At 37.3% G+C, this 23,589-nt stretch overlaps 1 protein-coding gene and 1 long non-coding RNA gene across 22 annotated transcripts in view; one reads left to right on the top strand and one right to left on the bottom strand.

Annotated features, from left to right (window-relative positions):
- Positions 1 to 23,589, top strand: part of LOC105836453 (forkhead box protein P1) — a 290,325-nt gene that overhangs the window by 181,275 nt on the left and 85,461 nt on the right. For 20 of the 21 annotated variants that reach the window (XM_036285761.1, XM_036285767.1, XM_036285760.1 and 17 more), the window contains one exon: positions 5,116 to 5,250. In XM_036285761.1, the coding sequence (XP_036141654.1) occupies positions 5,116 to 5,250 (135 nt within the window). Of the gene's footprint in view, positions 1 to 3,641; positions 3,738 to 5,115; positions 5,251 to 23,589 lie in introns of those variants that run through there. The other variant, XM_036285771.1, reaches the window with a different exon arrangement.
- On the bottom strand, positions 499 to 3,028 carry LOC118645171. The gene is made up of 2 exons (XR_004962987.1): positions 1,880 to 3,028; positions 499 to 1,138 (listed from the first exon to the last, which is right to left on the bottom strand). It is a non-coding gene; the product is annotated as an uncharacterized LOC118645171 (long non-coding RNA).

Raw genomic sequence — 23,589 nt, 5'->3', positions numbered from 1 at the left:
AGCAAGTCCTCCAAAATTCCCGGACACATTATCCGCATTGAAATAGGAAACGAGGCGTACCCGGGAACCCAGGTCCACCGTTGTTTACTTAATAAATACATATTTAGTACATATACGACGTATATAGGCTGACTGAGCCGGCTGCGTCTATTTTTGCCTCCAGTTTTGTTGTCATAGGACGAACGATGGGACATGGTTCCCCTCGTGATGCCGCCACGGACAGCCTAGATCTTCGACAATGGACGTCTAAAGCCGTGAATCGCTTCGGATGCTTCTGATAGTTGGGTCGGTATCGCGGGTCTAATAAAGTCGCTCGCAAACTTTCTCCGCGCGACCCGTGAAAAAAGGCACGGTTGTGTAGAGATTCTCGTTGTTAAGCCACCCTTACATATCCCGCTTAATAAGAACTTTACGTACCGAGGCGTGTAATACCGGCTATATCCGTTTGCGCCGTTAACCGCCTAGCATTTTTGCAGAATTTATTTTTTTTTTATATTACGCGGTCGCGCTCTAAAATTACGCGCGAATGTGTACGCGAGCCGAAGGCTCGATGCACCGTCGCGGAAAATTCAGTGAAAATTTTGCGTTACGGCGAGCGCCGGATTTTCGACGGGAATTTATGCAGGTTAGTCGTCCCGACTTCGACTTCGGCTTTACGTTATTTATTCAAGTGTTCCGTGAAATACAGATTTCTATTGAATTTTTCAGCAAAATATTCATTTAATGGAAAGTATCTTAGAATGTTCAATCTAGTTTTGGGGAGTTTGAACTATTTACATATTTACCGATTGTAATAATCTTTTTTTACTTATATATAATATTTAATAATATTTTAAATTACATTTTAATAATATTTTTCACCTATATACCATATATGTACAGACTTTGTTAATACTTACTCTGTACTGGTGATACATTTTTATCCGTACAATTTCTAAGAGTATCAATTTTCTACTTCATACATTTACAATAACAATATATTTAGACAAATCATATTTCAAATTTATTATTCTAGTTTTTATTTATACAAAATTCATAGAAGGTATATAAATTTTTTTCAAAATTTTAAAAACATATTTACTATACATATTAATAAGCGCGTTACAGATAACTAGTCCACGTGTGCGGTCTGAAGGTGCTAAAAATAATAATACAGGTGTTAATTTTGTAAGTCATATATAAACATAAATTGCTGTCTTAATATTATCAAGATAAAATTTGTTCCAAAAATAACTTGCAACTTAAGACTCCTCTAAATTTAGTATATCGTATTTCTCATGTAAATAATTTATTGCAAACAATTATATATAGACAATTATGTATTTTATATATATATATATATAATACAAATAATATATATAATACAAATTATTAAATTAAATTATTTAATCTATGTATAAATGTTATAAATCTTTTTTTTAGTATTTAATTACATCAATCTTTTTAATATGTTTGAACTACAGATACATATTCTACCCGTTATTAATTGTAGAATAAATTGTCATAGTCAAAGCTTCATCCCTCGTAGGGACACCGTATAACAATAAGCTCACGAAACGAATGCGCGATATGATTTGAAATCCGAGAGCGTATATGTTTGTCTTCAGGATCTCTCGCAGCAGGCAAGGAAGTACAGCAGGTATCGCTCTACATCGCATAATTGTCTTGGAGTTGAGGCAACGAGTGAAAGGAATATTTTAAGGACGCAAGTCGTTTCGAGGAACATTTTGTCCCACGTTTCCGGCTTGCCTGTACAAACTCGAAGCCGGTGGTTCAAGTTGCGTCAGGCAACACGTGTGTACACGCGTATTTATCGCTCGTGTGTACCGCCTCTTGCGCGTATATATACTTAGCTAACCAAAGAATGGGATTTCCATACCTGCACCGTCCACTTCGTTTCTTTTCGCGAAATGCGGAGTGAAGTCGCAAGGTGCTTGTCGTGAAGTGCGCCAAGAGGGTTAGTCTTCGATGATGCATGACGATGCGTCATTAATATGTTGAAGATTGTGTTGTCAAAAGCTGTCTGTACGCACGAACCGTTTATACAGTTTATACAACTCAGATTGCGTCTTGAAAATATAGATAAATATACAGTACAATAAACAAAGATAAGTTGTGGCCAAAGCGACGTAAAAAGAGAAGCTTCAATATTTATTCGATAGAGATTTGTTAACAAACTTGATACCTTGATACCATTTTGAAACGTAAATTATAAGTGCTTAACAAAATTACAGTCAAAAAGATACGAAATATCTTGTAAACATATGTAACAAACGCGTAAATTACTTTCCTAAATAAATCAATTTTAAAAGTATCCGTTATACGCACATCAAAAGCAGTCTTTTCATTTCGTTTTTAATTTCTTATTTTATAAGTCATGCAAATTCCTTAAAATTTTCATACCAAGAGCTTCGGAAAAAATTTACATTTCTCCTCGTACCAATTGATTGATAGTAGAACTTTGGCACGTAAACTGGTCCCGAATAATCATAGCTATTCCCACAACACGCACGTCAGAAAATATCTAAGAAAGACGCACTTCGACCGCTTCCTTTCTCTACGATCCATGGAGGCGTCTCACAAAAAAAAAAGAGGAACTTCGAAGAGATCTCTTAGGGGCCCGCTGGCACGTAATCCACCGACTTCGGCGACAGTGTGCGCCGAGTAGAGTTGGTGATGTGTGATGCGCGGCCATAGCGAGATAGAGTGAGTGAGAAAGAGAAAAAGGAAGGAAAAAAGAGAGGGAAGGAGAAAAAGAGAGAAAGGGATATGGACAGAGAACGAGAGTAAGGAGGAGAAACGAACATATGGTAAGGCGAGTCAGGCCACGATGTGCCGCGTATGATGTAGCGGCGGTGGGGTCAGGGACGTGGCAAAGGGTGGGTGCCTAAAGCGGGACGAGGAGGGAAAGTCTTTGGCTGTGCCGCGTAGAGGGGACGCGGAGGAGAAGAAGAAGGCAGGGTACACACATTCAGCGGAGGACTGCGGCAGCGGGGTGATGAGGGGTGGGGTGGGGGAGCCTGAAAGCAGGCCTGTTGGTTGGTTTCACTATATTTGTTTATATTTACACAATAAGCAACAGCCCCTCCGGCCGAGCTGCTTGGTATGCCTGTGCCGCTTTTAGTGTTTAGTCCTCGCTCTACTCGGTCGGCGTGCTAACGTTGGCTTTCGTCTTCGCGAATCCGACGTGTTCTTTTCCTCCTCTCCTTCTTCCGCTCATTTTTTTCTTACCTTTTTTTTTTTATTTTTCACTCTGTCGCCGTCTATCGCGAACGCAGTTTGTCAGGGGGTTGCGCTCTCGTCTTACTCCCTGTCCCCGCCCGCCCTCCCTCCCGTCCAGTCCCCCTCCCCTCAGCCGCGAGAGACTGGAGGCCAAGTTTCGCGGAGGAGGTTCAAAGTGCCGCTTTCTGGATGCAGTGCGGGGAAACGTGTATTGCCGGTGTTTTCGCGAGGCACAATCGCGGGGAGGTGACATCCGTCGCTATTGCGACGGGATTTCCGCGTGTGCATACCGGATGTTCACAGTGGACGTAGGCGCGGAGTGTTTGCGACCACCGGGTATGCGCCACGTCGTTGCGCTTTCGGGGCCGGAAATGCCGCTCGTCGCGTGAAACGTTTCGCAGCGGTGTCTTGCCGCGACGCCGGAAGCAGCGGATCTTCTTCTTTTTCTCGCCAGAAAGAGTGCGACCGTTAGTTCTCATGGACTGCAACGCGCCCACTCGCAAACCGAAACAGATGTAAGGAATTTTGATTGAATCCTCGGCGACGGCGCGCACGTTAATTAAGAATTAATTAAGCGTCTTAGGTGTTGCTTTAGGCGTGACGTAATATTAATCGCGCGACTGTCGTCGTGAATAATCAATGATGTGAAGTGGGCATTAATTATACGATGCTTGATTACGTATTTCTTTCTTTCTTTTTTTTTTTTGTTTTTTTTTTGTTTTACGAGACATTCTCCGAACGCGCATTCTCTTCTAGCCATGGAATTCGAAATAGCTGGTCGATGTTTAATTAACGGGTTGCATGTCGCGCGTAATTATTCCTTTCTGGAGAAAATGATGCTTTCCACATGGCAAGATGCAGGCTCGAGGAATATTGCATGGCTAATTTTTCTTGAATCTTTAATATGTTAATTATGACTCATATAATTCGAAATCTATTTTGTACATAAGCACGAATAGTAATGCAGCAATCTGCGGGACATCCTTTGTCATTAATTTTTCACCGCAGTTTCGTTTTCACACGAGCTTACAAATAAATTAGCTATTCGGAACACATACGCATAATTCATCTTGTATATTTTTCTACTATAAATTTTCTAATTTCATCAAAATATACACTCGCTTTGCGTACCTTGTGTATTACGGTGGAATTTACGAATTATTTATACTATCGCGATGCTCCGAAATATTTACGACAACCACATAGATATTGTGTATTACACGCCGCTTATGATGAGAAACAGAGTCTTGGCGTAAATTTAGCAGAATCTTAGCGTGATGTGTGTTACGCATTTCCGGGAAAGTATGTATTATTAGCTTTTCACTCCCCCCGCAACAGCAAAACATTGTTTCTCTTGCGTTGGGTAGGTGGAATCACATGCGTCAGACTTCGATCTAAAATCATGCCTCGCGCGAGGGCAATGTCGGATAAGAGTGCACATTTCGAGATTTCGTCACGATTACCACACGTTTCGAAACCGTGACCGAATACTCCTAAAATACACTTTACATTTAATTGTTGCGTCTTTGTAATGTAGATCTCTTTCTGGGTATCTTTGATATCTCTGCATTTTCTTTACTACTATTTACTAGAGATAGAATACGGCCAAAGATTTCACGTTACATTTGTATTTGCATATAATTTATGTGTTTTAATAGATTTTGAAAAACATTTTTGCAAAAAATATCATACATCTAATATAATATTGATTTGAAAGTAAAATAAAAATAAAAGGTGTACTCAAATTGTATTAAAACTGAAACAAAAATAATAAGTCATTATTATTACGATTATTATTACGAATAATCGTAACATTTTTCCAAAAGCGCATCTCATTTATAATCAAGTTCGTTGCACAGGAGTGTACTGACGTAACAATAATCGTGATTTCAGGACGATGGCATAATGGATCATGACACAGACGGAGACGGCGCGATCAACTTGTCAACGTCACAGCGACCCTCCGCCGCCACCACCCCTAATGGTGATACTCCTACTTACGGCCAAGATCAACAAGACAACGATCAGGTGAGAAATTAATCTTTAAAAGAAAAAAATTTTTATTACACAATATTTGTTTTTATTGTTTTTCTTGGTTTTTTTAGTATCATAGTGTTAAAGCTCTTGCTCAATGTCAGAGAACAGGCAGTAGAAACAGGGAAAAATGAAAAAAGAAAGAGAGAGATGCTCTTTCTTTCTCTCATTCTCTCATTTTTTATTCCCTGTTCCTAATGATTGTTGTCTCGTATTGTACAAGGGCCATTAGTGTTGAATAATCTTTTTAATCTAACGAAATACTAATACCATTTATTTAATTCTCTAACTGTATCTATGAGTCTGAGAGGTCCAAGTTAAAATAATATTTACTCGTAAACTTTAAAACTATTAAGCCTGTATGTTTAGTTCTCATTTGAAAAAAAATTGTAGTGGAAATTAACTTTGACATCTACCATAATATTAGCAGATATTTTTTGAAATTTTTTCCGATTTTTTGTTTACTTTGAAATAAAGAAAATGCTGTCCGCCGCAACAGACTTATAGATGCAGTCCGAAAGCAATAAAAAAATGATACAGTCGAAGAGTTGATGTATATATTAAATGTATACTATAGGTCATAACTAATAATCATTACAGCATGCAACTATTTAAAAAATGCAATAATATGCATCTCTTTTTTTCTTTAATTATATTTGCTTAATTTTATGTTAAAAAAATATTTGATTAGTAAGTCTTAATATAAATCGATAATTAAATGTAAACGTAGAAATACATCACACACACACGCACGCACGCACACATATACATATATATATATATGTATGTTAAGTATAAAAAGTTAAAAATTTGAAATACTCTTGCGGCACTTTATTTAATTAAACTTAATTCAACATTGATACAGTAATTTCTTAAACATGGAGTGAAAAATATTTATTAACTGCTGAAGTACGTTAAACTAGTTGTTTAGATCACAATAATCAGGTTTTTATCAAGTGATGACGAATTATGATTACTTTATATAAACTTACTAAATATAAAGCACCTGTTTACACGCGATAAGATTAAAAACGTTGACGTTCCAACAATGTAACATTCTTTTTATTAATAACATTTGTTGCCACGTGTGCCACATGACGCGCGCTATCGCGAAGATTGTCAGCAGGAATATATTACTATAGTAATTTTCCACAATCTGATATTGTTTGTCCAGATATCAATGATGCATGTGTTGATCTTGTATAAAATTTATTTATTCAACATATACATTATATACATTTCGTAACATTTCGACATATTAATGCGTCACACGGGCAAATTAATATTAACACGAATTATTACAAACGATGTATATAATTATATTATTGACGATTGTGGTTTATAATCTGACATCAATACCATATTAATATTATATCCGTTCCTATTTTACAAATATGATTGTAGAAGGGATCTTCATAGTAACGTTACTTTTCGCAGTTACTTTATTTAAGTGTAATAAGTATAATAACCAAACGAAGAAACTTGTTTATTAAAATTATATACATATATTTAAAGAGATGACTTATATGTATATAGAAACAATGGAATGGATTTTGATCCTATTCTATTTTAATATGAAATTAATCGTGTCTATGCGTGCGGGCAACGATTAATACGCAACGATTAAAACACACACAATTAAAAACTTATTTAAAATTTATTCTTTTGTTTTTATTAGTAATATTTATTTATTATAGTGTTTTGATTCTAGATTTGTATTTTGAATATTGCTAATAAAAATAAGAAAATCTCTCTCAGAATCTCGCGGAAAACTGCAACAAGTTGGAGGAAGATAGCTTCTCTGAAGCAACCTCTGAGCTATAAGTATGACCCGATCGTTTCGAGGATCATCAAGGTGAAGCAGAGCCAATAAAACGAAACAGTGACCTCCGCGCCCTTTTACGCCCCTCTTTTGTGCTTTTTCACGGGAAGTCCAAATCGAAAACGGAATTGAACAGTCTTCCGCATCCTGTATCGCGACCTGCGGAGTAAACCGATAACGCCTTTTCTGGAGCTTTCGTCCCGGGATCTTGGAGAGTTTTCCGGCGATAAGCCGGCACCGGGCGCGACACTTCGACATTTGACACCCGGCTGCTATAAAATCGGGCCCCCTGATTTCAAATTCAATTCAAAATCCCGCGCTTGCGGACGAACGCAATATACCAGCTCGGCAAGCGGTGACGGTGGAAACAAATGTTTTATGGTCCTTAAAGCAACCTTTTTTACGATTTCGTTTCCGCAAAGGGTATAATACGCTCATGACGTACGCGTTTCTATATGATATTCGTATATTTCGCGAATCAATCCGTGAAAAATCTGCTTTGTCCCTTCTTCGTCAGTCTATATCAAATAAACCTAAGTTTTTAGCAAAACTGTAACCAATCTATTATATTTGACCCCGCTAGAAATAATTAGTTGTATCAACGTCAATCAATCAGTACGATCGACATCGATTTAACCAATTATTTCTTATTGGAAAATGACGCCTTAAAAGTGTTGACATACACATACTGCTACTTTGTATTTCTTTCAAAATATTCGAATTCTTCCACTCTTCATATATACCGCGAAGAGCAAAAGGCAAACCTTACACGCGCTCGACATTAGCCGAGATAATTAATTATAAATGGATAAGCAGGTTTAATACCAAGGGACCCGCGTAACACGAAACCGTTTATCGAGTTTTATTTTCGGTTTTCCTATTCCCGATGACCCAAGGAGTAAAATCGTGTTTCCCCCCTTCCGAAGGATCGACTATCGAGCTAATATTAAAATGCATGTACCGTATTAATCCTGCCGAGTTTAGCTGAGATATATCAAAATGAATACAGGTCGCGACATTTTATTACGTCCAGGTCAAACCGAAAGAGTATCATCGTTGTTAAGGGATTCTGAATTTCTAATATTGTATTAAATCAATACAGATTCAATTATTTAATAATTATATAATAATTTCTCTTAACGACAATTGAGTTTTTTTATTTAAATTTTATCTATTTACGATTATTTCAATCCCGAAGAATAAACTTTGATCTCGAAATAGAGTGCTAATATGTTCCATTTTCTGCTATATTTAATTATATACTATTATTTATAAATAAATACATACACCAGTATTTATTTTTGAATAATTTGTAGAAACATAGTTGTCTTTTAATTTTTTTATTAAATGGTCAATAAATAATTTTTAAATAAGAAAGAGTTTTACACCTCTATAATTATACACCTCTGTTATTAATATTTTAAATTAATTGTACTTTGCAGTAGGTTCTGTATTTTAGTTAATTTACTGCTCATTAGATTTCGAATTTCATCAAAGATTTTGCAGTTTTGAAAACCAAAGTCACCCCATTCTTAATAACCACGCAGCTTCCCACGAGCAACGTTCCAACGAATTGGAATACGTGAAAGTGTCGCGGCAATTACATTCTCCCGTAACGAAGTCACGAAGATATCAGAATCTCAATGGCGGGGCACGTAGACACCTCGACACTTCGACTTCGTGTGCTTCTCTCCGTGTCTCTTCCCCTGCCTACCGATCCTTACGTCGTTCTACACGTAACCGCAGTGGAATGACATTGTCCCTAGGCTACCGACGTTGTCTTTAGGCTACCGCGTCACTCTGAACCCTCGCGCAGCCGACTCTCGACTCTCAAGAACCCCTTAAATTATAAACAGTGTCAGGCCGCGGTGCTTCGATCGCGGCCGTGGTTCGAAACGGCAAACTTGACTGCCGACTGCTCGTATCGGAACAACTTCGACGCGGTTGTTAGATACTGTGCAGACATCTCAGGTGTTATACCAGTTCTCGCAGTTGGAAAGCCATTTTGAAAAACTAGCACATTTGATTAAAATGATAACTGCGTTATTCGGTGCCCGCACTGAACATGGGATTTTTTATTTGCGTTCGTACACTTTTTGACTTTATAACCTTTTTTATTTATACCGTTTATTCTCGTGGAAATATTAAAATATTATCAGATAAAATATTTGTCGAAACTCTTTGACCATATTGAATTGTTCAGATTTATCGACGTAGTTTCGATAAATCCCGCAAACACAAAAATTTCCAGCTATCAATGCTTTCTGACGAAAATCTAAGTTTTTAATTAATTTTGCGATAGATAGTTTACGCAAAAATGTTATTGTATTTTTAATGATGAAAAATGCTACTTTAAAGTGATAGAAAATGAGATTAATCCTCAGTTTCCCGCAGATAAAAATTCTGTCTACATCGATGACGTAATGTTTCATTCGGCATGGTATAGAATCTTAACTTTTGCTTAAACTTTCCGCCCGGTTAATAAGTTAACTACAGAGTCGCCTTGAAGTTCCGCATAGAGATTGCAAATAATTGACTCAACGGGACAATTGTCGACATTAACCTAACCCATTACTACTTGGAAAGCTAGCGAGATTCTACGAAGTTACGGAGTCTATCAAGATTGCTTCAAGTGTGACACAATGGGAGTAAGGAAATCGCGGTCGAGTCGTAAGACGGTCAGCAAAAGTCAATGGTTACCCAAAACTCGATCCCAAAACGATCAAGCCAACTTCATAAAGTCGTAAGATCCCGAAGTTCGTTGATGTTCGATTCAATCGACACTTCCTTTCTCCGATTTTAAAATAAGAGTGAAATGAGCCTCAGAGGCTCATACAAGGATTTCACCGAAATTTATAAAGCTCATCCGAAATTTATAAGAAAACCAAATAGTTTTTCGAGTATTGTTACGGCTAATTAATACTACTTTTTCATGCAACAAAAATTTATGATTTTTTAACCGTTGTTTATTCACCCAATGGAGTATAAACGTACATATACATAGACATGTATGAATATATATGAGAAGTAATATAAAAGGCTTCCAAAATATCTCGCTACATACGCGTTAGCTTACCGATAAGCGAATCCTTATTTACTCAAGCAACGACCGAGCAGATGTACGGTGTCGCATGTGTAACGTAAGCCTTATGTGTGTGCCCACGTATACATATACACATCAACGTAATATCCTCTTTTATAACCTACGTTTATATGTCTAGAATTTTTTAGGTCGTTTGTGTACCGAAGTGATGTCACTTCTTACCGCTCATATTTTTATCAATTTTCTATTTATTTTCTAATTTGCTAATTGTCGTCATTGTTGTAATAATTTTATGCAGTTTTTCTGACGACCTCATATTATGTACGACGAAGAGATCATCAAACTTGTTATTAAAATAATTTATTTTAGTATTTAAAATAATTATTTGGATACGAAACAATCCAGATAGTGTTCTATTCTTACAGATAGTAAGTTTTAAATGACGTATTTCTCGAATAAGTGTGATATTTGTAATTGCCATTTATCTTCCCGTCACACATCACGGAGCTTTGCCCTTCAGCTTTTCCGAATAAAAACTCCGAATTATTCCTAATACTAACTATTGTGCGATGCCCGTTCGTCCGTGCATTCAATAATTTGCCGTCGGGTGGACGGCAGTTCAAAATTAAACAAACTTTTACCGTGAATGACGTCGATATTTCATTAGAGCCCTCATTCCGTTTATCTCCGGTTAATATCCAAACGCTCGGAGAATCCAAAGGATCTCCAGCGGGAGTATCGGCGTTCCTTGAAATGCTAAAAGGGGTTGCGAGAACGGGCGCGAAGAACGAATGAACGAATGGGAGGAAAGGGGGCGAGAGCGGGGATTAAAAAAAAAAAGAAGGACAGAGCAACGGGAGAGGAAGAGACGAGCATCGATGAAAGACAAGCGAGTTCTCACCTCCCGCTCCAGTTTTATGGATCGCAAATTGCGGATAGGCTGTCCTTCCCAATCAGGCGGCTTGGCATTCCCCTCGCCGACCAATTCTTCTTTCCCAGCTTTCCCTCGTGCCATTTCTCTGCCTCCTCCCCTACCCTCGCAGTCTATAAGCGACTCGCATCCTCTTCTCTCCCGGCGAGGCCGTAACTTTTACGTAACACGCTTCGCTATGAATATCGATGCCGGTGGGGTTAAGGAGAGCTCGCTTTTCTGTAATTGAAAGAATTTTTGTCGTGCTGAACCAGCTGGCCGGGGCATAAAAGGTCTCGGATCAGAGCACTCCGTTAGCTTTCGCGCGTTGAACAACTCCGCGGTACGACGTGAGCGACGAGGATTTTAATAAATTACCGAAACCGGGTGGATTTGGGTGGCCTTTATTCTCCTCTCGGGGCCTTGCATCGTCGGGGGTGGAAATTCCTTTCCGAGAGTAGCGATCTGGTTTGCTTCTGGTCTGATTAGGCTCGTTTGCGCCGGGTGCTGCTAGGAACTCTCGAAGGGAATTGTTTCGCCTCCCCCAAGTTACTTTGCTAAAGTATGTATGTCGAGCGTGAATCAGCCTGACGAAAACGATTAATAACGTTTCTTCCAAAGGAGTACTCGTGACACGTCTTAATTATTCTTTACATCAATGTTTTTATTATGATGTTGAAAATATAATTTAAATATTAAATAATTTTAACAAATAATTAACACTACCTTTGGTATTTACATATAAAAATGTATTCATATAATACGATTTTTTAAATAATTTTTCTTAAATTGTATAAAAAATGATATTTATAAAAGAATGTCAAGAAAATAATGGAGTGTTATAACCAAGGAATAATGATTTTAATTTCTCATGTAACTATATTTATTCAGTTATTTTTTAAGTCAAATGCTTATTACAATGTACTGTCCATAGAAATTACGATTATCTTTATATGGCATTCGTTATTTTATAAAATGGAAAGTTACTGATGGATAAAAGCTGTTATTATTTTCACCATAATACGCGTCATCATATACGCGTTATTTTCATCATAATACGCGTACCTAATGAGTAACGATTAATATAAGGATAATAGCAGATTAGTGTGGGAAAATGTGCGTAACACGGCACTCCTGCGATTACTTTGTCGATTGGAAAGATTATCTCGTTAAATTGGTTACAGTCGATACAGTTATATGTACATATGAATGCTTTATGGCATGAAAATTGTCGAGCCATTAGACGAATTTGAAAAGACAATTTGCAGAAAGCCAAGAAAACCCAAATTACAATTGCATGCGAGTAATGAAGAAAACGTCATATAAATGATAGAAAATAAAAACAGTCAAATTTCAATATAAATATTTCATGAATTTTTAATTTTTATGGAATAATTATATAACGATAAGTAATGGCAAAGAGATTTTATTATAATGTACAATATTTGTAATATCAAACAATATATATCTATTTTTTCTTTTATATTAAACGGTAATTTTAATGTGCTCTAAATTCATGACATATTCCAATATTGCGTGTGGCAGATAATAAATACACTGCAAAAAGTACTTGTCAATTTCTTAAAATTGAAAATCAAACTCGACTGAACATTCGATGCACGATAGTGTGTAATGGTGAAGTTGGTGATGGTGGAATTCGACTGCACAAGACAGAAGTCAGAAACTCAGGAATGCCATGGTACAGCGCGACGTCTCATGTAGTCTTCCAAGTCTCGGTTTTATCTGCATTATTAACCGGTCGAAACCTCACGGCTGTGTACTTAAATCCAATCTAGAAATCCCACCCTTCTAGTCTCCCACTTCGCTAACCTCGAAGAGAGAGCAAAGGTCGACGGAGACTGGCAAGGGCGATTACCCTCCATTATTCACACGCTCACTTCGTACCGCTGAGTGATACCTGAGAGAAACTTGTCGAACATCCTTCTAATGTTCGGTGATATCTCGAACTACATTACGTCACCATTCGCGCGCGATTGTTTCATTATTAGCATAATTTATTTGGTTCTTTAGATTCTTTTTCTGTTAAATGCCAAGTGTTATTTTTAGTGATAACATTAACTATTTATTCAACTGAAAGGTTTTTTACGTTTTTTCATTATTTAATATATTTATTTTATTGTCATTTTTTATGGATTTAATGAAAAAAATCCACGGACCAATATTCTTTTTCTAATAGTCGATATTGTCTATCTATTCATAATATTACAATTCAACTGGAAGTCATTTAAATGGCGTTTATTAATGTAGTGCACTTTGAAATATTGATCTATCATATGAGATATTTATTATCTTGAATGAATCATTTTTATTTGATATATGATAAGAAAGCAATAGAAACCGGATATTGTTGGTGTTATTACGAGTACGACAATGACGACATCGAGGTGTTTCCCACAGTTTGGGTCATCGGATTATGTCAGTTGACAAAACTAAGATCCCTATATGCCACCTGAAATAACTCGCGAGAGCATCGCGATCAAACATATTTCTCGTTGCGCCATAACTGCATCAACGGAATCGCGACGAATGTCGACATGTCAAAGTGATTTCTTTCCAGTATAGGTAAAACAATTTGTAATAATGTCGTGCATATAGCACACTTGAAACAATCGATTCCTCGTTTCTCATGATTCATAAAGAGTTACTTTAAAATATTATTTTGATAATTCAATTATCGTATCATGTAACTATGAACATTGAGTAATTTTTAGATATTGCATATATAAATCGAAATTAAGTTGGAAGTATATAATTATTTAGCTAAATTAAAAATTTTCTATATCATCCAAAGAATCACGATACTATAGAAAAAATAAATTAATGTAGAAGATCTGTCTGCTACTGTAAAGACAGTAAAAACTATAGATGAAAAAACTTTATTTATACAGAAAATAATTTTATAATACAAAAATTTCATTTCCTGAGGGATGATTACCAATACTGGCATATCACTTTGTTCTTGGGTAATATTTTTTAAACAAAAGATAAAAATAAAATTGAAAACAAATGTAAACTAGAAAATGTTTCTTATCAGATGATACAGTAGTTTTTATAACAATGCTTTTAATAACCAAAAATAAATGTTTGAGAAATAGGACTCCAAAGCTGTTATATATAATAACCAGTAATAGCAGAATTTAGATACAATCCCGTAATATACTTATTATTGTTTTAAATATGCAATTTGAAAAAGAAATTTTTCGGCTTTGAAGAATTAATTTTTAGCATCAGATTTCATATAGAAAAAAAAACATCAATGTATGAAATATGGGGTTTTTAGTTCTTTAATTGTCTAAGGCCCGGTTTCACTAACGCGAGTTAATCTAATTGGTCGATTAAATTTGTCACCAGAATTGCCAATAGTAAGACTTCAAAAACGAACGTTGTTAAGTCGATCGTGCCTATAGGTTAATAAAGATCAGTTTTATGTTTAGTAGTTGGCAACTCTGAAAGTTAATTGACCGATTAGATTAATTCGCGTTGGTGAAACCGGACCTAAGCAGATTATGTTTTTATTATATTAATTATCAGTATTAATACAACGCAATATTTAATTTCCGAGAAATAAGGGAGTGATGCAGGAGGCAGTATTGGCGATCTTCCTCTATTTATTTGTCGTTCTCGAAAAGAACGTTACATTTTCTCGTTTAAAGTTTTAAGTCAGATAAGAGACGAGTGTATTGAAGAAGAGATTAAGAGATATATTTTTATTAGCTTATATTGGTTTTGTTGATCATATTTAGAAATTTAACCTAGCTTATTGAAACTGATTATAATCGGAAAGGTAGACGAATACTATCCATCTGTTCATTTTTATCACAGTCACCATAGCGCGTTCTGTCGTTTTTCCTTATCATGTTTGTTATTGATTGGTTGTCGTGGCGTCGGTATCGGAATATCCGACTTCTTTCAAGTTCCATTTTGAAAATTCCGCTTCCGACGCGTTCATTCATATGCAATACTCCAGATTTGGTTCCTCGATTACATCTCGAAAGAACTTACATCTAATTCTAGGATTAAATTGACGGGTCTATATCCCATTTTATCTGTTCTCGTAAGTAAAATTACGATAATAATTGAAATATTGATGATCACATTAAAGTGATGTCTAAAAAAAGGACTGTTTTATTGTTTAGACAGTAAGCGAAAATGATAAAAAAAATTTTTTTACGAAATTCAATTATAACAAGTCTAGATATTATAGGTAATAATCTCTCTCTCTCTCTCTCTCTCTCTCTCTCTCTCTCTCTCTCTCTCTCTGTTATCTATCTATCTTTTATCTAGCTATCTCTCTCTCTCAGGATAATAAATCAGAACTAGGTCTTATATTTTAATAAAATTAATGTATTTATTATTATATTAATAAAACAAAATCGTTCCAAATTCAGTCTACTTTTATCAAAGATTCAATATTTTACAAAGAATATTCAATTCTGTATTAAAATCTTGAAATGTTATTGCTTAACTATATTTAATAACTTAATCATAAAGAATGATTAATATTAATATTATAATTAATCTAATCCGATCTTTCGTATTTGTACATATTTGGAATTTTTATTATGATTAAAAGTTATTGTTTTTTATTACAAATAAATGTATACGAAACTTTTCCAATCAAAGTATTCTACTATATCTAGCGCACTGTCTGTGGAAAAGTATGATTATTTTATATATTGACAATCATATTAGCAGTACAAAGTAACGGATAACGTAGCAAAACCGACATATATATGTGTTAGTAATACAAATTCATTCTCTAATCGTTATTGAAAGCTGCACTTCCTGTCTCTGCGACATCCCTCCGTATGTTGCAGAGGTATCCGTATATTGCTGGTTAGAAGAAAGGAATTTTGGACTGAGAGTTTCCCAAGAATACCCAGTTCTCAGACAGTGAAACTTAATTAAAAGCACGCGCGATGATTATTTGCGTAGCCGCCGTTCATCGTTTATTTTGGAAATTGCGTCGCTTAGACAACGCTTTCTCACGAACGGGTTTGGAATCCTTTTCGATATAGCCGCACGAAATGCTCTTTGAAAAGTGTTATCTAAGGTCTGAAAAATCGGGTTTTTAATGCTGCAATCAATAATAACTAAATATATAGACAATTTAAAAAGAAAAAACGATTTATAATGAAGATATTAAGTAATACAAAAATTAAGTAAATTACATTAATATGCTTTTTTGTGTCTGAATAATTTTGAATTATATCGAAAAGCTTATATCACTTTCAAGATGTTATTTTTAAGAATTAATATAAAATTAATTATCAAAGATAAATTATATGTAATTAATTAATATATATGAATATTTAACTTAATATCTTTTACAGATTAACTAAAATTGTTACATATATTTTGAAAAAATTGTGGCAGGTTTAGTTTACATAATTTACATAATTTTATTTAATTAAATTATATACAGAATTAATTCTGTTTATTTACTTAACATCTTTTTACATTTTTTAAATTATAAGAATTATTTTAATCAAATGATTTTATAACGGTTGCAAGCAAAATTGGTGAAATAACCGAAAGGGGGATTTGTCGATGTACAATTGAAAACGCCGCGGCACTCGTGTTAGACGCTTAAGGGATGAAGGGGTTATCGCTCCTCGATGGTGGAAGAGAGAGAAGGAGAAAAAGAGCGAGCATACGTATGTCGGAAGGGTATGTACGTCGACCAGAGGAAGAAACGTCGGGGTGAAGGTAAATGAAGAAAAAGGGACAGAGAAAGAGTGTCCGCGCGAAAGGGTAGGACTTGTACGCGCGCGCGAAAGAGAGAGGGAGAGAGAAAGAGAAAGGGTGCGATGAAGCCGCGATGGGGTACAGTCGAGGGAGAGGGGAGGAGGAGGCGAAGCGTCGGCTAGAATAAACACATAGATGTTTTCTTTGTTCCTCTAAACTAAACAACCAACGAGGAATCTAAACAGAGGCCAGAACCCAAATTCAATTTGGTCGCCGCCTCCGTCTCTACCTTCAGCTGTTCTACGGACGAAAGGTATCCCTCCCCCCTCTCTCCCCACACCGATCCTGCACCCTATCTGTCCATTTCACCCTTATACACTTAACGCTGCTGCAGGACGGTACCTAATATTTACCACGCCTCTCTTATACCGGATAACCGACCTCGCACACGCACGCACTTGGCCCTTTTAAACAATACGCGCTAATGCACGCCGCGTATGCGAGCCTCGGGTGGACAGACACCGCTCGATGTGATTATCCCATGGATCTTTCCTCATGCCAATAACCATTTTAAAAAGTCTCGAGCACACTTCAATTATATTATAACTGTTTTCTGTTGATTGTAGATTGAGAAGTCACGGTTACCTTGGTCTTTACGTTACTCAATAGACCGCGTGTCCTCTCGCGAAACAAAGATACATAAATTTAAAAAGGCTGGAGGAACACGATTTGCAAGAAATCCATAAATAGATCAATTTATTGAAATCTGCGATGCAAAATACATGCAAAACTCGTCGTATCGAACAAATAAGTTTCTTTTATCCGATACAAACAATTGTCGTAGAGAGAATTTCGAGTGAAACAGTTTATCAAAATAATATCACAAGATTATACAAATATTTGCCATCCGCTCTCTTTTATTACTGCGCAACGATATTCATATATATATCGCGGAGGCGAGGAGATGGAGGAGCCACGTTTGCTTATATCAAAATCGATCGGCAAAAAAATCGTTTTCTCCTTTTTTCTCTCCTCGCTATCGTGGGCGGACAACTCTTCTGCATGCTAGCGGAAATCCATCCATTTCGATATTTAACTGCCGCTGCGCCGTTTATTCCGTAACCTAGCGCGATCACGTATCTGATATCAGTCGGCGCGGCGACGCGGCGATACGTGCGAAAGATACGTACGTCAATACGTTGGACGGCAAGAAATTATAACAACGGAGCAAAAGTCTATTAGGATTTTCATTTCCTGAATAAATAAAACTCGTCGAATCGTTTAATACGCCGGGGAGGAATTCGCACGTGCATGCGCTTAATCCCTGCTTTCCTCGTCGGGGATAGGAACGTGTACGAGCACACGCCGACGCGAGTGTGTACAGGCGGACGGTGCCTGTGCGTGTAACTAAAGCTTGATTCATATTGAGATATACCTATCTTATTCGCCGGTCCGTATCCACTTGACGGACCTCACAATAAAGTTCTAGACGAAAAAGATTTTGGTAGAAAAAATATCTCAGGTAACATAGTGTGAATTGTCAAATCAATAAGTCTACTTCTTGTAACAAATTCGAAAGTATATATTTTGCGAGTGGACGGTTTTTTTTACATTCAGATATTAAATATAAATATATTGAATAGACGATGCAATTAAAGCAGTGTTTACAGAATCGACATGTAACTTTTTTTGTAACGACAATTTTATTTTGCAGATATTCTAAAACGCATATGCATTAAAGTATTTTATTATCAATTGATTATCTATCTATGAAATTTGATTGGGTGGTAAGGTAAGGAGACGCGATGATAAAAAAAGTGTAACATTAATTTCTTTAATTTCTTATAAATGCTTATGCGTTATAGCAAAAAAGTTATAGCTAGAACATTAATATTAAATGTGTACTTGTTTTATTGAGGATTTTAAGAATTATGCAAAATATTTTATTTACGTTATATAGTTTAATAAGACTAAACAACCCGAGATGTGCAAAAAAAGAAAAGTATTAGTTCTTATTTAGTTAAGTATCTTATCTTTGAGATCTGTGGGATTTTCTTTTCATACGATTTTAAAATTCCCTACGATCTAACCTTGCAAAGGCGATCGAACAATCACGCTTAGACCTCCGTTGAGAGTTTACGTTCGGCTGAATGCAGCGTGCCCCGCGGAGTTCGCGGGTTCGAGGAAGGATCGAATGCCATATCGTGGATCGTTGAAGGACAGCCACGGCGGTAGTGGCAGCGAGTCCGAGGAAAAAAGGGAAGTGAAATTAAAAAGTATCCTCTCACAGAGCGGTGCGGCCATCGCGGAGGCAACGTGCAGGTCCTTCTCATCCCTTGCCCCGAATAAACGCGTACATCCTCTATTCTCCCTTGTAATAATCCCTTCCGGTTAATCTGCTCCAATGTAGCCTGCAGCGAGTATCCGATGAACATCGTACATACTTCCTCCCTCCATCCAGCTGCACGTCGGCAAAAGTACCGGCTTCCTGCGCCGGTACACACTTCATATTGTAGGGTGGAACCACCATTCGCGCATTCACCCTCTCCCATCTCCAGTATTCTTTCGTGAAAAACGAGTAAATAAATACAAACGTGCGGAACTCGCGCGGTCCACCGCTGAAGAAGAGGAAGTTACATGCCGGAATCGCCTGGAGCAAGAAGAGTGGTATTTTAGAAGGAAAGGTCTTGGCTTACCTTACATTTTACCGAAAACAGTGTATAAAGTAGGACAAAGTGCTGAAAAAGCCAGAAATCAAAATAGAGACGAGAAAGATTGAAATTAAGTTTTCGCGAAAAATGCGACAAATAGGTAGTCTTTAGCGTATTTCTTGGTCCACGTAAATATTATAGTAAGCACAGTAGCGGCATACCAATAGCAACTTTTAAAATTACAGTACAAACAACGCTCGTTTTCTAGTACCTCTATTGAATAGAGAGAAAATAACCGTATCTATAAACGACTCGATTTATTTCACGTTATTGAATTGGGATGAAAGCACAAAGCGGAAAGTGCCGTGAAAGAGAAGCGCTGGAACAGTAGGAAAGTAGAATCGTGCAAAAAAGCGCGAGAAGCAGGCGGCTCTCGGCTACCTTCCTTGTTCCGTGTAAATAATGTACATTGACGTACAAACGGCTGAAATTATGAACGAGAAAATGAGAAAGAGACACGGCTCATTTTCTGCAGCACGTCCGCCGAACCGAGAGAGTTTGCTATAGCTATAAACAAATATATACCCGTATGTATATCACGGGTTTAGAAAGAACACGATATCCGCCAGTCCTGGGCAAAGAATGTTAAGTAGTGCGCGTTTTCCCTTTGCTCTCCCGTCGCTCCGCCCTGCCCTGGGCACCTCCTCCGTCGATCCTTCTGATATTTTCATCTATCCGTGTAAATGTACTTAGCGTGCGCGCAAGCTGCCGAGCCGGCAAGCTTTATTACGTGAATTTGGAAGCGCTGTAAGCGACTGAAGGGGATGAGCATGCGAAGGGTGTACAGAGGGAAGATATACGTTTCGCCGGTTTCGCGCGCGGCAGAGGGGAGAGGAGGCGGTCGGGTGGTCGCGAGAGGGTGGCGGCTGGATAGCCGTTGTACCGTGCCAGCTCTGAGAGAGACCGGCTCTTCATCCCGTGGATATGCATTTTCCGGTTCCCAACCCCCACACCGGCCTCCCTCTCCGCGTCCATTTCTCACAAGCCGCTTCTCCGTGCTATCCTCTGTCGGTTCCTCTTATTGCTCCCGCTCCCTCATACTTACTGGATCGTAGATGAGCGCCACGATAGGCAATGGTGCATGCGTGTATGCACACGAAAGCGCGGGAGTACTGTTAATTCGGTTTACGAGGCTCCTATCAGGAGTATAAGGGAAACGAACGACCGGCATGGTGCGCCATTTCGAGAGTTGAGACGAGCGCGTTGCGTTGCACGCGCACAATCTTAAGAGAGAAAAAGAAAGAGAGAGAGAGGGAAGAGGATAGCTAGGTGAGGCTGTTTTCAAAATGTTTCCTTTACAAAGTGTTTTCTTCATCGTTTATACATCAACGGTCATTGGTGTTAACAAGATAGTTGAAGAGAGAACACTGTTGCGCCGTGAAAATTTTGTCAGAACTGTTTGATAAGATTTCTAAAATTACAGGATGAAACCGTCACATTATAGCAGTAGGAAAGACTGGTTGATCAAGTTTGCAGTGTTACATTTTTACGGACAAAATTAAGAAATTTATCGAAAAAGCAAATTCTATATCAGATATATTAGGCTATCTAAAAAAATTCATTGTTGAAATTTATCACTATTGGGACTAATTAGCACGTGTCATCGCGGGATAAGATTGGGGTGTATTTGTCTGGTTAAAAAAAAAAGGTTCAAGTATGCAAATAATAAGATAGACGAAAATAAATTGTGGAAATATCGAAGTATAATCTACACTTACTATCTAAGCAGGCATCCAATACTCAGACAACTGCATAGTAATTTAAGAACAATAAGTGTAAGACTAAAAATACTTACTACATGCCTATGTAATTTTTCGATAATGGTTCTAGAACGATGTATTCCTGTGCCGAAATGTAGGCGACCGAGCAGCAATGCTTACTGCATGTGTAAACGTAGTTATAGCTATCTTCAATGTTTTGTTTGAATATAAATTCAATTAGTCAACTTATCCCTATATATAAAACTAGCTCTAGTCTCTTTTGTTAAACGTTAGGAGTGGTCTTCCCTAAAAAGTGGTCATTTTTATTTCGATATTTTCTCTATAAATGTGTGCAATCTTTTTAAAGATTTCGTTCGAAATCGTAGAAACTAGTTTAAGTAAATATCGAATGATACGGTTATAATATGCGGTCGAAAGACTACTGCAATGCATAAGTAGCAGAGAATTGTATCGCTGAAATAATATCAGACTGCGTGCGTGTATCAGATAGCAGGAAAAATGATAACTCTGTCGAGACGAAACGTAAGCGGTATTATACCGCCGGATGTTCCAGGATTACACCAGGAAATTAAAATAACGTCGCCGTTTGCAACCGACCGAACTTACCGATCTCTTCATCCTTCTAATTTTTGTTTTGCTAGTATATTTTTTTTTTTAAGGGGAACACACCGGAACATTAATTCCACCGCGCAATGCCGACAAGACGGGCATCGTTGTTGTTCGTAACGTCGTACGTGTCGCCGGCGGCGTTGCGAACTGGTTGAAAAAGAAATTGTTCGTGCATGCCGTCGGTGTATACGGGAAGGTAATTGGATATCGCACATCTCGCAACATGCACAACGAACACCGCTGCTGATATGTCGAAACTCTCGCGGCAGCGGTTACTACTTGGAATTGTTTTCGCGTTCGAGATTACAGCGCGCCACCACCCGTCTCCTTTTCTTTCTCTCCGTCTCCAAGAGAGGTATAAGCACGCGATAACGATCCGATTTATTAACACAATATTTTGCTCGGTAACCGCGAATTATTGGATTAAAAGGCTCACGCGTTCCAATAATAAAGCTTAATCTCAGAAATATTATCTGTACGACACGCGCATAGAAGAAAATTCTTTCTCATTTTACACGCGGCTCAAAAAATACGCATAAATGCCGCGCGAAACTTGAAGTATCCCCTGAAACGCTGGAAGATAATTGCGACGAGTTAATCTCCTAAAGCTTCGTATCATCAATTAATCGGAGACCATGGATAAACTACCGAACGAACGTGACGCCAAGCGATAACTGCACGAAGGAGTTGTTTCTAAGGTATAAGTGAGAGGGAGCGAGAGTAAGAGAAAAAGAAAAAGAGAAAGATAGCTGATTTTTTTTGCTTACACAATAAGCGCGTGTGCGAGTACTTAACAAGCAAAGAAACAAAACGTAGCCGAGCAACCAACTGCGACGGCTAAACACGTCCATCTTCCTTCACGAGTTTTCACTGCGATATATACATATATATTATTTTTCGTTCGTCACGTATTCTCGAGGCCAGCATGCGCGAAGTATCGCGATGGAATGGAAGGAAAAAGTCGCGAGACAGAGAAAGAGAGAGAGAGGGAGGGAGGGAATGTATCGGTTAGTTTGCATTTGCGTTAGTATGTATCGTCGATTCACGTTAATGCATTTGCGCGGGTATCCAGTCGCTGCGATACAGCAAATTGTTACAACGTATCTGTTCAATATGCTTAAATTATTTTCGCTGCTTCAATGCCCGATAAAAACTGCAGCCATATCGCGCAATCTCGCGATATCATTTGCGACGTTTTACATCGGCAAAATATCGTACCTTATAAATTGATAAAGCATTATATAATGCTGTAAATTATTTGATAAGGCATTATGTATCTTTCATTTTTCTGATATTTTTGTAATAATACGTTCAAGCTTTAAATATTTCAATGATTTTCACGTATTTGAGATTATTTTTAATTTAATTGAAATATTACATTATACTCGAAGTTTTTAAATAGTATATAAATGTTGTTAGAAAATTTCTAGAAAATTTAATTTTATGAAAATTAGAATAGATGAGAGTTTCATACATAAATCGTGGAATACATAATTTATCTGCATTCTCCAAGGTTATTTACGATTTTTCTAAAACGTCCGCCATTTAACATTACAATGAAATTAAAATTATAACAGATTAAAAATGCAGAAAGAGGCGGCAACTAATTAAAGATTGCGTTATTCATTAATATGTAAATTTTGCGCTGGTGCCGCGAATTAAAGAAACCTTTCCGACTGCAAGAGGAAGTCTCTCTCTCATCCTCTCGCATCTCCACCCAGCCGCGGAACCATGGGTCTTCGTGGTCGGATCTTAAATTCATTTTATTTCCGGCCGAACGATTCCGGCGAAAAGGTTTAAACGATTTA

This window comes from Monomorium pharaonis, chromosome 4, assembly GCF_013373865.1.
Source record: "Monomorium pharaonis isolate MP-MQ-018 chromosome 4, ASM1337386v2, whole genome shotgun sequence".
Taxonomy (NCBI): domain Eukaryota; kingdom Metazoa; phylum Arthropoda; class Insecta; order Hymenoptera; family Formicidae; genus Monomorium; species Monomorium pharaonis.
Note: the sequence above shows the minus strand (reverse complement) of the source record. Positions and strands in the feature narration are given on the sequence as shown.